The sequence below is a fragment of the Daucus carota genome, chromosome 9, assembly GCF_001625215.2.
Source record: "Daucus carota subsp. sativus chromosome 9, DH1 v3.0, whole genome shotgun sequence".
NCBI classification, from domain to species: Eukaryota; Viridiplantae; Streptophyta; class Magnoliopsida; order Apiales; family Apiaceae; genus Daucus; species Daucus carota.
The window spans coordinates 39,031,044-39,044,650 of record NC_030389.2 but is presented as its reverse complement, the minus strand read 5'-3'; the positions used below and the strand labels follow the sequence as shown (position 1 = coordinate 39,044,650).

Sequence of the window (13,607 nt, the reverse complement as noted above, 5' to 3'; positions counted from 1 at the left end):
TCATGACCTTATCAATATGTTATCCCACATTCTTTTTCTTGTTTTTATCCTTTACTCATCCATGATTTGGTCCCCGATCTTGTTATGATCGAGAGAGTGAATATAAAGTTTTCAAATACATGAATAATTCTAGTCCATTTAAAATTTAGCATATATGCGGAAAACTACAGCAAAAAGTTGTTACGGACCACATAATTATACCATGGTTAATTGATTAGATCACTACTATATATATATATATATATATAGAGAGAGAGATAAGTTCTATGGAGTACATAAAAATATTGGAGTATTGGAGTACAAATCATAATTTTTTAGTTTGATCCTATATAATATCTTTGATTATCCAAATTTTAATATAATCTATCATTTATAAGTTGTCTTGCACATAATTGTCAATTAATCATTAATATCTTTCAACTTTAACAAGTATTAATATTATTGTTCTGCTTATTAGTTATATTGCAGAACATAGAGTCCTATGATTTATAAAAGTAATTATTCTACCATTTGATCACGATGTTTATGTTGCAGAACATAATGTGCAGGTTGTCAAATATTAACAAATATTATTGGACAAAAAAATTGAAATTTAGATGACTAGATTACATTTTATCAAACTTTGTACTCCAATACTCCAATTTTTTTTGTACTCCATAGAACTTAACTCATATAGATATATATATATATATATATATACATACAAACAGGATTCCACTTCAATATAAATTACTAAAATACAAATCAATGCAATTAAATAGAATGGTAAGAATTTTGGGATCGGGATTGACCCCGAGATTGGCCTAGACAGGGTCTAAGTGAGACCTAGTAGGGTCAGGATGGAGCCTAGTGGGACCATGATGGAGCCAAGTTTTGGCTCTTAAAGCTGTCTGGAGCCTTTGCGGAGCCTTGGCGAGACTTTAGCGGGTTCGGGGTGGACTGAATGAGGGCGATGGTGGACTCTGGGTGATCACATATAAGGGGTGAGTGATAACATATAGGGGATGGTAATGTCGTTTAGGTATAATTTCGTGTGTGTGTTTATATATATATATATATATATATATATATATATATATATATATGAGTGCAGTTTTGTGAAGAATACATGTTACTGCGAGAATAATGAGAACAAAAAATATAAAATAATTATTTTATAATTTTTTGAAAACTGTGGAACAATTGCTTTCATTGTCTACATAAATAAATTGTTCTCGCTTGAATTAGTGAATTAATGTGCCTAGATATAACTCGCACAATCATGTCATTATGGATAAAAATTATATGACGATTTATGTGCATGTACCATCACTCCTAATAAAACGGATTTCCTAATAGACATGTAGACAAAATTTTGACCGAATCACTTGAACAAGGAGCTGTACCATCAGCACGGCACTCTTTCCGCACGCAGAGATTCGTCATCGTGCATTCTCTTTTTCTTGTGTCGTATGCTACAAATGCATCCATCTTTATGGATACTTTGATCAGAACAAATTCTCCTTTTAACTCGAAACAAAATCCCACAACTTGCTCAAAATCCTATAAATACCCCTCCCTGGCTCTTCAACTTCCTCACAACTTAACTGCTTATCACCAATCTTCATACATCACAATTTTTCTTTGTGCAAACTCAGTTTGTTCTTTGTGCAATGGAGAGGGTTACGAAAATGGTTTCCGGAAGGCCGGTAGTGATCTTTAGCAAGACTAATTGCTGCATCAGCCACACTGTGAAGTCACTCTTGCATGATTTTGGAGTGAATCCTGTTGTTTATGAGCTTGATGAAATCTCTAGGGGCCGTGAAATCGAGACAGCTCTGGCAATGCTAGGCCGCAATCCGGTGGTGCCAGCCGTGTTTATTGGTGGTGAACTTGTGGGAGGAGCCAATGAAGTGATGAGCCTTCACCTCCAACGAAACTTAAGGCCCATGCTTACCCGAGCCGGAGCTATGTGGCTTTAGGTTAACAACAGTACTATTTTGTTACGACGATCAAGAGACTATAATACCGGGAGGGAGACTATTAATAATAATAAGTATCTGATATGAATCGTTTCTCTAGAGTGAGTGTTCTAAAGAAGCTTCGCTATAAAATATATATGTACCAATTAATCAGCCTTTTTGTATAAGCTGATGATCCTCTATACACATCTTTAAGATGAAATGTATGGTTCAAGTTATAATTTGCAGAGTTGTCATTAAAGAAAGTGCGTATATGAATGCTTTGTCATAGTTCTATACTGCATGCACAAGTGCGGAGAATATCCATTTCATAATCATCTGAGTCACTCATTAAGTACTTACAAGATCTACAATCGAACATGTATACATGATGATTGGTTCCAGTTTTCTCCTAAGAGAATGGTTCTTTTCTTCTCTCCTTACAAGAGGTTCAAAAGTCGTTGGACCCAATAGGTAACATCTATAAAAACAGATGAATTTCAATCATTGTTGAAATAGGCACGTTAATAAACATCGGTTTTTGGCCGATGTTTTTGAGCATCACTTACACGGACCGATGTTTAGGTCGGCGATGTTAAAGTTAGACATCGGATCTAATATTACCTATGTCATAACTAACATAGACATCAGTTAATTTTTAGCCGATGTTATCGTGACCAAAATCGACCTCATATCCTGATGTCTATTTTATTTATTTTAATGAGGGTATCAAAAAATAAGATAGTAACAAGTTATGCAAGTTTCTTCAAGTACCCTTTATAACTGATTCTTTGTGACTCCCTCAAAAAAAGTTGTTCTAGGCAACAATCTGAGTTCATGTAGACTTCACGAATATTACAATATAAAAATTCTAATTAAATCAATGTCTCCAACTTGCATTTTAAAAATTTTAAGAGAACTATCATATAAAGAGAGTACAGAGTTCAAATAGTTGGGAGACTCGATTCAATTCCTTGTTATTATTAATATTTTTAAAATTTAAAATTGGACACCTGTAATCCACTGTTAATGTAATATGAGTTTCAGATAAAAAAAATGTTAAATAATAATAACTTTGATAAAAAATCTTCATATGTACATTACTCTATTAATTTTCACTTTTCATATGGATTCTAAATAGTACTCCTCATTTAGACTTATATAGCTGTCATTTTGAGGTTATATGTATAGTGATCCACGCAACAGAGTTACGTAGCGTCATAAAAGGGTTATGAGAGTAACCACCATCCAAATTTAATTAATAACACCTTTATAAATGTTATAAAAATAATATTTTTATAAATACTATAAAAATAGCACAATCTTTCTTGCATAACTTATATAAACACTACTAAGATAAAAGTTGTATCTTGCATATATACTTATTATATAGTTATTATTTAAACACTATCCAGACGGAAACTTTATAAAAATCCTTGTTGTTTTAAAAAATACTAATGTAATTATTTTTCTGCCTTTTTTTACACAAATTTTGAGAAAATTCACAAATCAATTACTCATGAAATTATTTGTGTACAACTAAAATCAATTTCAAATAAATATATACTAACCATAAAACACGAAATCCTATGTAACTCAATATTTCTCCATTCAAGAAATTATTATACATAAACTATAATTGTATGCCTACTTTGTGTGTAAGAACTACTTTTTTTTCTTTTTTCAGGATTATTTGTAAAAACTTTCATCTGAGTGAATTATTAATTTGAACAAGTGAAGTTCAGAAATAGGAAAAAAAGAATGCATGCAATTGATTGTGAATCACGCGTACATGCCCACTATTCCGTCTTTCTAAGACAAACATAGTTATCAAGATAATGCAGAATTATTCCCGATCGAGGAACAAAATTTACATGGCTTGCACAAGAAGATCTTGGGGTCTTTAAATCACATACAATTAATCTGCTCAAAGTATGCCACAAGCATGATTTGGGAGAATATCTTTAGTTTCTTGACAGAGACTGTACGAGTTGGTAATATATATATATATATGTGATTTGTGAAATGTTCCTTGTAGACTTATTTATGTTCCTTTAGAATATATACACTCCTGAACTGTGCACAATGATATGGCGATGCCACGAACCGCCATGGCATTAAGTTTTCATCTTATCTGCATCAACTTGTTGGAAGTCTTCTTTAGACTCAGCCATGCCCCTCTTCTTTTTCTGATGCTTATCTTCTCCCCACAAAATCTCACAATATCCTACAAAATTTCGCCACGATTGTGTGCAACCCGAATTTTAGATGACAGGTACCGACTGAAAGATACAAATACAAGGGGTTTTCGGTTTTCTCATAAATACTCAGTCCAAAACATTTTTCGCAAAAATATTATGTTTTTTTCAAATATTTTGTAATAGTATCATACTTTTGAAAATATTTGCAAAAAAACTATATGCACCCGTTAATCACATGCAACTATACTTGCAATCAGGTGCAACTATATTTGTAATTCATGCGGACCAATTAACTCAAGTTGCATTTGGTTGCATCTAGTTGAAGATCGTATTTTTGCAAATATTTTCTGAAAAATTAGTATTTTTACAATATTTTCAAAAGATAGTAAAATAGCAAAAAACTTAAAAAATGTGATAGTTTTGATAAATTTTCTAAATACAACTTCTTATTGATTATTCAGATCTAGCATAGGCTCCACATATAATGCATATATAAATATTCACGACCCAAAATACAAATGTTAGACCTCGAGTTTCATGAGAGAATGTATTAGAGAAAACGGTAATTCCTCCCCCTTCATCTGTTCACAGATAGGTTGGGCATGTAAATTAGAAAAAATGTATAAAAATGCTAGAGAAACAAAAGAAATTGGTAAAGTGGATACTAATGATTGATATTTAATGTATAAATTGAGTATATCAGAAGAAAGTAATGAATATAGTTAATTTTTAATTATAAAATTTTATTATTTCTGATAAATTTTAAAATATAAATAATAAGAAGTAGGGCGGTAATCCGAGCTGAGCGAGTTGAGTTTCGAACCGGGCATAATTAGAATCAAGGTTAATTGAGTTGGGCGAGTTGTCTTGTTTAACTTAATCGAGTCAAAACCTCAGCTCGAACTCGACTCGAACCGAGCGAGCTCTTTTAGTTAAACGAGCCGGTTCTAACCATCGAGTCTAAACCTCTACATCAATGTGGCTTGTTTAAATAAACAAGCATATATGAAATCTTATTTGAGCTCGACTCTTATACAAACTCGAGAAATAAGCTGTTTTTAATTAATCGATCGAGCCAGCTCGTTTAGTTTTACACTTAATCAAGTATAAACATTTACATCAACGTGGCTCATTTAATCAAATAAACCGATATAAAATCTTATTTAAACTCGACTCATATACGAGTTCAAGCAGAGTTGGATTTAATTAAACGCTCGAGCTGCTCTACTCGAATTACAAACATCACAGTACATAGTACGAGACATCCAAAAATGAAAAACGTAAGAAATTGGCCAGATGATGCATACATACATGCACAAAGGTGGGTTATAAAGTTAGATAAGATAAGCTTGGGGACCAAACAAACACTGGGTTACTTTCATGTAAGCCTTTCTTGTCTGCATGAGTACTTCTCATAGAAAGTGATTCTACTTTTAAGATTTTTAAAATACGGGAGCTACTGAGCTAGACTGTATTTATGTCACCCTCTTTATGTCATAATGTAATTTGTGTGTTTTACTTGACCTACCTAGATGAGTACCCAATTATTATGTGTGTGTATATATATATTATGTAAAATATGTTTATCACTCCGTTCGTACCGAGGTCCCAGTGATCCTTGTCGTGCAAACTAGTTCATCACTGACCAATATCGAAATTTTATTCTACATTCTCCTCTTTCTTGTTTTTATTAACCTTATGTTAGTTCTAGGCAGCTCTTCGTTCGAAATATGGTCCCATATGAGAGAGAAATATATATAAAGATTTCAATAGGATGAATAATTCTTTCTCCATTTAAAAACTCAGCATATATGCCTGAAAATTACATGTAAAAGTCGCCAAGGACCACAATTAGCTGACAAGTATCGCTTAATCATCATACTCGCCTTTCTTTTTCTATGTAGTTTGTTATCTTTTTCACACATTTTAATTTTTTTTATCAAATTATCCTTCAACAAAAATTCACCTCATCCCATTGAGGAATTAGGGCTAGACTAGGGTTAGGAGTAAAAACTTTCATTTTAGAGAAAACATTAAGACCTATTCATAGTTTTTCTTTAAATCTCTGATTTAATAAAATTCTTTTTTTAATTTTAGAAAATTTCATCGATTTACTAATTATGCTTCGATTTCACTAAAAATTTCTGATTTTTCCAAAAAACCTCCGATAAATCCCAATAAATTTTGAATCAGTAGATCGACCGATTAGTTTCAATTCTTAGTCCCGACTAATTTTAGAAAATTTCATTACTTTACTGATTATATTTCGATTCGACTAAAAATTTCTCATCAATCCAAAAAATTCCAATGAATCTCTGTAAATCTTGAATCATTAAATCGACAGATTAGTTTCGATTCATAGTTGCTATGACCATGTCTACATGTGGAAATAGAAGTTGCAGATCATAGAAGGATGGCCAAGAACAATATATTGACTGCATCACCAACATATATGAAGCCGTACCATGGGTCATCACGTGAACATCTCCGTATGCAGAGATTCGTTATCGTGCAATTTCTTTTTTATCGTGTGTCGTATATATGCTACCAATAAAATCCATCTTTATCCATTACAGTGATGCACATTCCTTAGCTTTATAAAAAATCCAACACAACTCACCACCTTCACCAACCCTATATATACCGCTCCTTGCCTCTTCAACTTCCTCACAACTTAATTGCTTATCACCAATCTTCATACATTACATAATCAATCTTGAGATATCATCATTCATCGATGGAGAGGGTTACGAGTATGGTGTCCGAAAGGCCGGTCGTGATCTTTAGCAAGACTAACTGCTGCATTAGCCACACTGTCAAGTCACTCTTGCACGATTTTGGAGTCAATCCCGTTGTTTATGAGCTCGATAAAATCCCTGGAGGCAGTGAGATCGAGACTGCCCTGGCAATGCTGGGCCGCGATCCGGTGGTGCCAGCCGTGTTTATTGGTGGTGAACTTGTAGGAGGAGCCAATGAAGTGATGAGCCTTCACCTCCAACGCAACTTAAGGCCCATGCTTACCCGAGCCGGAGCTATGTGGCTTTAGGTTCAACTCAACTCACAGATACTACAAGTTAACAACAATACCATTTCGTTACTATGATGAAGAGACTATATATGAACCCGGCAGTGACTAATAATAATTGCATTTCACATGCAAACTACACCGAGTAGCTAACTAATTAATGTGTATCAGTTTCTCTAGAGTGAGTATTCTAAAGAAGCTTGTTAATTAATAAGTGGGTGTTCCTATATGATATGTACCCATCAGCCTTTTTAATGAGCTGATTTTCTATATATGATGAAGGATATGATTTTCTTTTTAATTTGCAGAATTTTCCATTGAAGAAACTGCTTATATGCATGCTTTATCGTAGCTACTGCAAGCAGACGTGCAGAAAATATCAACTACCTTATGCACCTGATCAGATTAGAAGCATGCAGATCTTTGAGATGATAAGCACATACAAAATATATACAGCCAATAAAAAGTTACAGGCACGAATAATTCGATTGAGCATCATGCATTTATCTATAGGGGGGATTGCCGTGCCAATTATTCTTTTTAATTTCAATATCTTCATAAAATCACTTATAAAAAAGACGTGGTTTGCAACTAGCTAGGTACAAGGTAACTCTATTTTCACGAGCAACAAAAGTTGCTATTAATTGCATTTGGACGATTACGGATGCAAACATAAGAACTTAGAAGTTAGAGTTTTTTTAGTTGTTTAGTGTTAATTACTTAATTCATTGTGGCAACAAAAAGGTTATGTTTTGTGTGAGTTAAGGTTATATACATTAGTAAAGGTTAAATCACGCTTATGGCCTTTAAAGAATACTACCGTGTAGCTGTCGCTCCCCATTATTTCAATTCCATCGTTTCAATCCTCAAAATATATGCGATATACCTTTTCACCTTTGACGGACACCTATCACTACAACGAAACAGGATTTTTACGACACAAATTAAGACACATTTTTATCGTAAGTTCGTAATTTATGGCGGACTATTTCCATCGTTTTTGGTCAAGTAATAAGTTTCAGAAAATGTCACAACGTCAAACATGTGTCGTAAGTAGTCTTAACCGTCGTAAGTTTACCAATTTACGATGAAAGTTTCCGTCGTATGTACATTGTGGGTCCCAGATTTTTGTTGGGACAATTTTGATCTTACGATGTACTATTTATCGTAAGTTAACCAATTTACGACGAAAGATTCCGTCATATGTATGTTGTCTTTCCCGGATTTTTGTTTGAGCAACTTTAATCTTGCGACTGAATGTCCCTTCAATAGTTTGGGGGAAAACATGAACTTACGACATATTGTTCCGTCGTAAATTTGAAATTCATATGGAATTAGCCTGCTGTATTTTGCTGTATTCTAACCATTTTATGACATCCAAATTTTTTCAACACCAAATCCTGTTCAATATCTTTTACTACTCTGACAAACAGTTCAACTAATATAAATCAATTCAACAAATAAATATGCAATATCATAGTTTCATTAAAAAACATCTCAATAAATATTTGAACCAAAAGAAAAAGCACGCGTCATTCAAACATCCATACGAAGTCAAATTACATTTATGAAGCTAAATATTATCCCTTAATAACTGGACCACCCCTAATCACAACAATATAGGGATGACTCATGTCATGGTCTTCGGAATCGGTGCTCTCATTACCCTCCTGCTTTTATCAACATCAGTAACATTCCCAACGTCGCTTGCCTTGCTCTACGATATATATACAAAATAATTTATTAAAAAGTTGATAGAAACAAATATACACTAAATAGAGCTGAAATAGTGCACGAATATATGGCAGCTAACTTAATTCATTAAGTAGAATAAGTATTCAAAACTATATATACTGGTAATTAATCTCCTGATATATATTAAGATGCTCTATCATAAATTTAAAGGTCAAATATTAGTAAGTCACAAAATCGTAGTATAGTATAAAATCGATCTTATTTTTGTATAGTAACGAAATGTATCATGTACAATCATATTTTATGTTGCACCTAGCATTTTAAATATAATTATCCCACATAATACGTAGGCTTTGTGTAACCTAATCCCGAGACGATCTACAACGGGTTTAAATTTTGTACACAAACAAACCCGACCTGTTTTAAATAAATTTATTCCACATAACCCGTTTTGATGCCCATACATACATCTGAGGTGAGTGGTCTTTTAATTTAAAATTCCAGCGGGCAGCGGCTGAATCTCAGTTAAGAACTTTAATCTCTTGAAAATGGACGAGGAGTCAGTATTAATCTGCGCCAGTGAAATTCGGAAAGGGAAAAAAATGCATGCGATTGATTGTGTATCAAGCACATGCCCGCTACTCAGTGATCCTAATTAAGACAGACGTAGTTATCAAGATAATGCAGAATTATTCCCGATCGAGGAACAAAATTTACATTGCCTGCACAACCAGATCTTCGTCTCTAATCCACATACAATTAATCTGCTCAAAGTGTGCAACAAGCAAGACTAATTGGGAGAATATCTTTTTGCAGCCTTGTTAGTTTCTTGACAGAGACTGTACGTGTTGGTAATCTATATATGTGATTTGTGCTATGTTCCTTTTGTAGACTTATTTATGTTCCTTTAGAATATATACACTTCTGTGCACAATGATATGGTTATGCCACGAACCGCCATGGCATTAGGTTTTCATCTTATCTGCATCAACTTGTTGGAAGTCTTCTTTAGACTCAGCCATGCCCCTCTTCTTTTCTGATGCTTATCTTCTTCCCCACAAAATCTCGAAAATTCCTACGTAAATTCGCCATGTTTATAAAACTTGATAATTTACTTGAAAGTTTACTTGACATGTATTTGAACAAAGTCATATTATAAAGTTTAGATAAGATATATTCGGGGACCAAATAAACATCGAGTTACTTTCATGCAAGTCTGTCTTTGTCTATACAAGTACTTCTCATATAAAGTGATGCTTCTGGGAGCTGGACTGTATTTAAGTCACCCCATTTATGTCATGATGTAATTTGTGTATTTTAGCCTTTTGGGAGAAACTGATTAATATATACCTTGTGACCTGAGTGCAATCATAAGATCAGTTGTACTCTTTTGCTGTACACTCGGCCTACATTCAATCTTTCTGATATTTCTTTTATTTCATCACAACAAAAATACAGCCTTTTTATGCGAATTTTAAGCTCAAATAAGATGTATGTCAATTTACGATAGAAAATTCCCTTCATTTTAGCTCAGAGTAGTAGGTTCTTCAAAATATCACAATTTTAGACATTCGTTATTAGTTCAAAAAAAACATCACAAATTTTTCTCGGTATAGAATTCGCTGTAACATACTGATTTGTTTGCATATTTAGCTGCACATACACATCAAGGAGTGAATACGAAGAGATTAATCCAGTTGACGACCGAATGATCATGTAAAGCATATATGTACGTATATCACTCCGTACGTACCAGGGTCCCCTTAATCTTTATGGCCTCCCCTTTGTCTGAACAGTGCTAACCAGTTTATCACTAGTTCATCACTGACCAATATCGAAATTTTATTCTACATTCTCCTCTTTCTTGTTTTTATCAAGCTTTTACGTTTGTTCCAGCATATACGGTCCCCTGCGAGAGAGAAATATATATAAAGATTTCAATTGGATGAATAATTCTTTCTCCATTTATAAACTCAGCATATATGCTGAAAATTACGCTAAAAGTCGGCAAGGACCACAATTAGCTCACACAGTATTGCTTATAGTGAATGTTTGTGCAGGACTTTTCCGCCTGGCTTCTGGCTAGTATATGTATAAGAGTAGTGTTATATGTAGTGTTTGCGTGGAAGTTAGAGGTTTTGGACAGAATTATAGATTTTGAGGTGTTTTAAAAGTTTGACTATCAGAATTAACTCGTTAGTTTTTGGCAGTTAGTGGATTAAAATAGAGGTTTATATTTAAAAAGCTAATATAGAAAAGACTATTTTGATGAGTTTTTTTGGGTTAGAGGTTTTGAGGTGTTTTAAAAGTTTGACCATTAGAATTAGTTAATGTTAGTTTTTGATACTTAGTGAATTGAAATAGAGTTTTGGATCTAAAAAGCCAATTTAGAAAGTCTATTTTGAGGAGTTTTTTACGTTAAAGGTTTTAGTTTAGGTCAGAAAATCTAATCAATCAACTAATTACCAAATAGTTTTACAAAAAAATGCTACTCCAATCTACTAATCAAATCAGAACATCTAATTAATTCAGTACATTGACATTAACCTCTAATTCTCAAACAGGAACATAAAATGATAAAATATGATACAAATTTTTCACAAAATAAAATGACAAAATAAAATGATAATTAAGATGAAATGTTTTACTGGTGCTATAATAAATATACCAGACATTTAACACATAGTTTTTTTTAAATATTTTATTAATACCAACATTTCCGTACGCAGAGATTCGTTATCGTGCATTTTCTTTTTTATCGTATGTCGTATATGTGCTAGCTACAAATTAAATCCATCTTTATCCATACCAACACATTCCCATCTTTATAAAAAAAATCAACACATCACTGCCCAACTCGCCACCTTCACCAACCCTATATATACCGTTCCTTGCCTCTTCAACTTCCTCACAACTTAACTGCATAACAATCTCAACATCTATACACACATTTCACACACTACATACATAATCAATCTCAACATTCTTCGATGGAGAGGGTTACGAGTATGGTGTCCGAGAGGTTGGTAGTGATCTTTAGCAAGACTAATTGCTGCATTAGCCACACTGTCAAGTCACTCTTGCATGATTTTGGAGTTAATCCTGTTGTTTACGAGCTTGATGAGATCCCTAGAGGCCGTGAGATCGAGACTGCGCTGGCAATGCTGGGCCGCAATCCGGTGGTGCCAGCCGTGTTTATTGGTGGTGAACTTGTGGGAGGAGCCAATGAAGTCATGACTCTTCACCTCCAACGTAACTTAAGGCCTATGCTTACCCGAGCCGGAGCTATGTGGGTTTAATTTCATTGTAAAAACCAACATTAATACTTTACTCTCATAATACTATGTTGAGTAATGATTATATAAATCCAGCACTGATTCTAAATAATTGCTTTTTACGTGCAAAGTGCAAGTGTTCGGTATAGTTAGCTAAGAAATATATATTCCCTAGAGTGAGTGTTCTAGTGAAGCTATATTGCATCCATGTCTATTATATGTATCCATCGGCCCTTTTGTATAAGCTGATCTGTGCTATCATCTATATGAAAAATATTTATATATTATGAACTTGTGTGCTCTGTCGAACTGTATAATCATATCGCAATACACTATTCGGCAAAGCCATAATTTGATGTATATATAAAGAAAAACGTACGTATTGAAATTGGGAGCAAAAGACATATATAGTGCATGTTCGACAAAAGCTGGCTTTTTCCGATAAGAAGCCGTCTTCTATTTTTCTTAGCTCGTTTGTGAAAAAAAGTTAGAAGCAGTTATAAAAAGTTGAGAATGTCAGCTTTTGTTTGAAGACTTTTACTCATTTCCTTAACAGTTTAATCTCTTAATTTACTTCTCAATCCTAGGACCACTTCTTTACTTTGGTTCATATATATGATAATTTTTTAAGTTTTCCCAAACGACCACATATATGATACATTTAAATTATATTATTGTTATCTATACTTTTTGTTAATAAGCGAAACTTCTTTTAATCGAATATCAGAGATATCAAACATCACAATATCATAATTTGGTTATCATCATATAATTTTTTCTAATAATAATTATTCTTATACCACTATGAATAAGATTTTTATAAATTGATCAGGATTTTATAATGTAATGACTATCCCGCCAACGAAATTTGGTCGCCAACAGAACTATTAGTTTCAATTTATAAAAGTCGTGGGTTTTGGACGATTTCCGATCACTCTTATTCCCAAACTCTCTATTATTTTCCTTTATTTTCACTCATTTGATTACATTCTATTTCCCATTAGCATTTAGCTAATACTATGTAATTATTCAAAAATTCGAATCATATTATAATTTTCTAGAACACTTGCACTTTAAAATTTTTAACTAAAATTTCCTTATTTACCTTCTATTTTATATAAAATGTATTATCTATAGAATAAAAGTATATAAACTAGAAATAGATATATTACACAAATTTTCAAATAGTATATTTGACATGCCATCCATATTCTTGTGTGTGTGTCGATTTTGAGAGGTCGCTTTTATAATATATCTTTTTTAATTCAATAATTATAAATATGTTTTATTGTTCTTGTCTAAAAGTAATATTAAACAAGTTTTATAGTTCAATTCTGACGGATCAGTCACTCAATATCTTATATCATTTAAATAAAATCCATTTATACATATAGATACATTTCTTCAAATAGAAACTATAATTTTAAATGAAAACTATAAATTAGGTAGAGTCTCTTTTCAAATCATAAAT

At 32.9% G+C, this 13,607-nt stretch overlaps 3 protein-coding genes across 3 annotated transcripts; all 3 read left to right on the top strand.

Annotated features, from left to right (window-relative positions):
• Positions 1-1,565: 1,565 nt before the first annotated feature.
• Positions 1,566-2,213, top strand: LOC108201912 (monothiol glutaredoxin-S2). Its single transcript, XM_064084724.1, has one exon. The coding sequence runs from the start codon at positions 1,653-1,655 to the stop codon at positions 1,959-1,961; it is 309 nt and encodes a 102-aa protein (XP_063940794.1). The 5' UTR covers positions 1,566-1,652; the 3' UTR covers positions 1,962-2,213.
• Positions 2,214-6,803: 4,590 nt separating this feature from the next.
• Positions 6,804-7,467, top strand: LOC108202016 (monothiol glutaredoxin-S2). Its single transcript, XM_017370377.1, has one exon. The coding sequence runs from the start codon at positions 6,879-6,881 to the stop codon at positions 7,185-7,187; it is 309 nt and encodes a 102-aa protein (XP_017225866.1). The 5' UTR covers positions 6,804-6,878; the 3' UTR covers positions 7,188-7,467.
• A 4,294-nt stretch (positions 7,468-11,761) lies between these two features.
• On the top strand, positions 11,762-12,248 carry LOC108202080 (monothiol glutaredoxin-S2). Its single transcript, XM_017370456.2, has one exon. The coding sequence runs from the start codon at positions 11,852-11,854 to the stop codon at positions 12,158-12,160; it is 309 nt and encodes a 102-aa protein (XP_017225945.1). The 5' UTR covers positions 11,762-11,851; the 3' UTR covers positions 12,161-12,248.
• Positions 12,249-13,607: the final 1,359 nt, after the last annotated feature.

Bases quoted from the DNA above. Each gene is read 5' to 3' on its own strand.
- LOC108201912 (XM_064084724.1), top strand. From the start codon at position 1,653: ATGGAGAGGGTTACGAAAATGGTTTCCGGAAGGCCGGTAGTGATCTTT.
- LOC108202016 (XM_017370377.1), top strand. From the start codon at position 6,879: ATGGAGAGGGTTACGAGTATGGTGTCCGAAAGGCCGGTCGTGATCTTT.
- LOC108202080 (XM_017370456.2), top strand. From the start codon at position 11,852: ATGGAGAGGGTTACGAGTATGGTGTCCGAGAGGTTGGTAGTGATCTTT.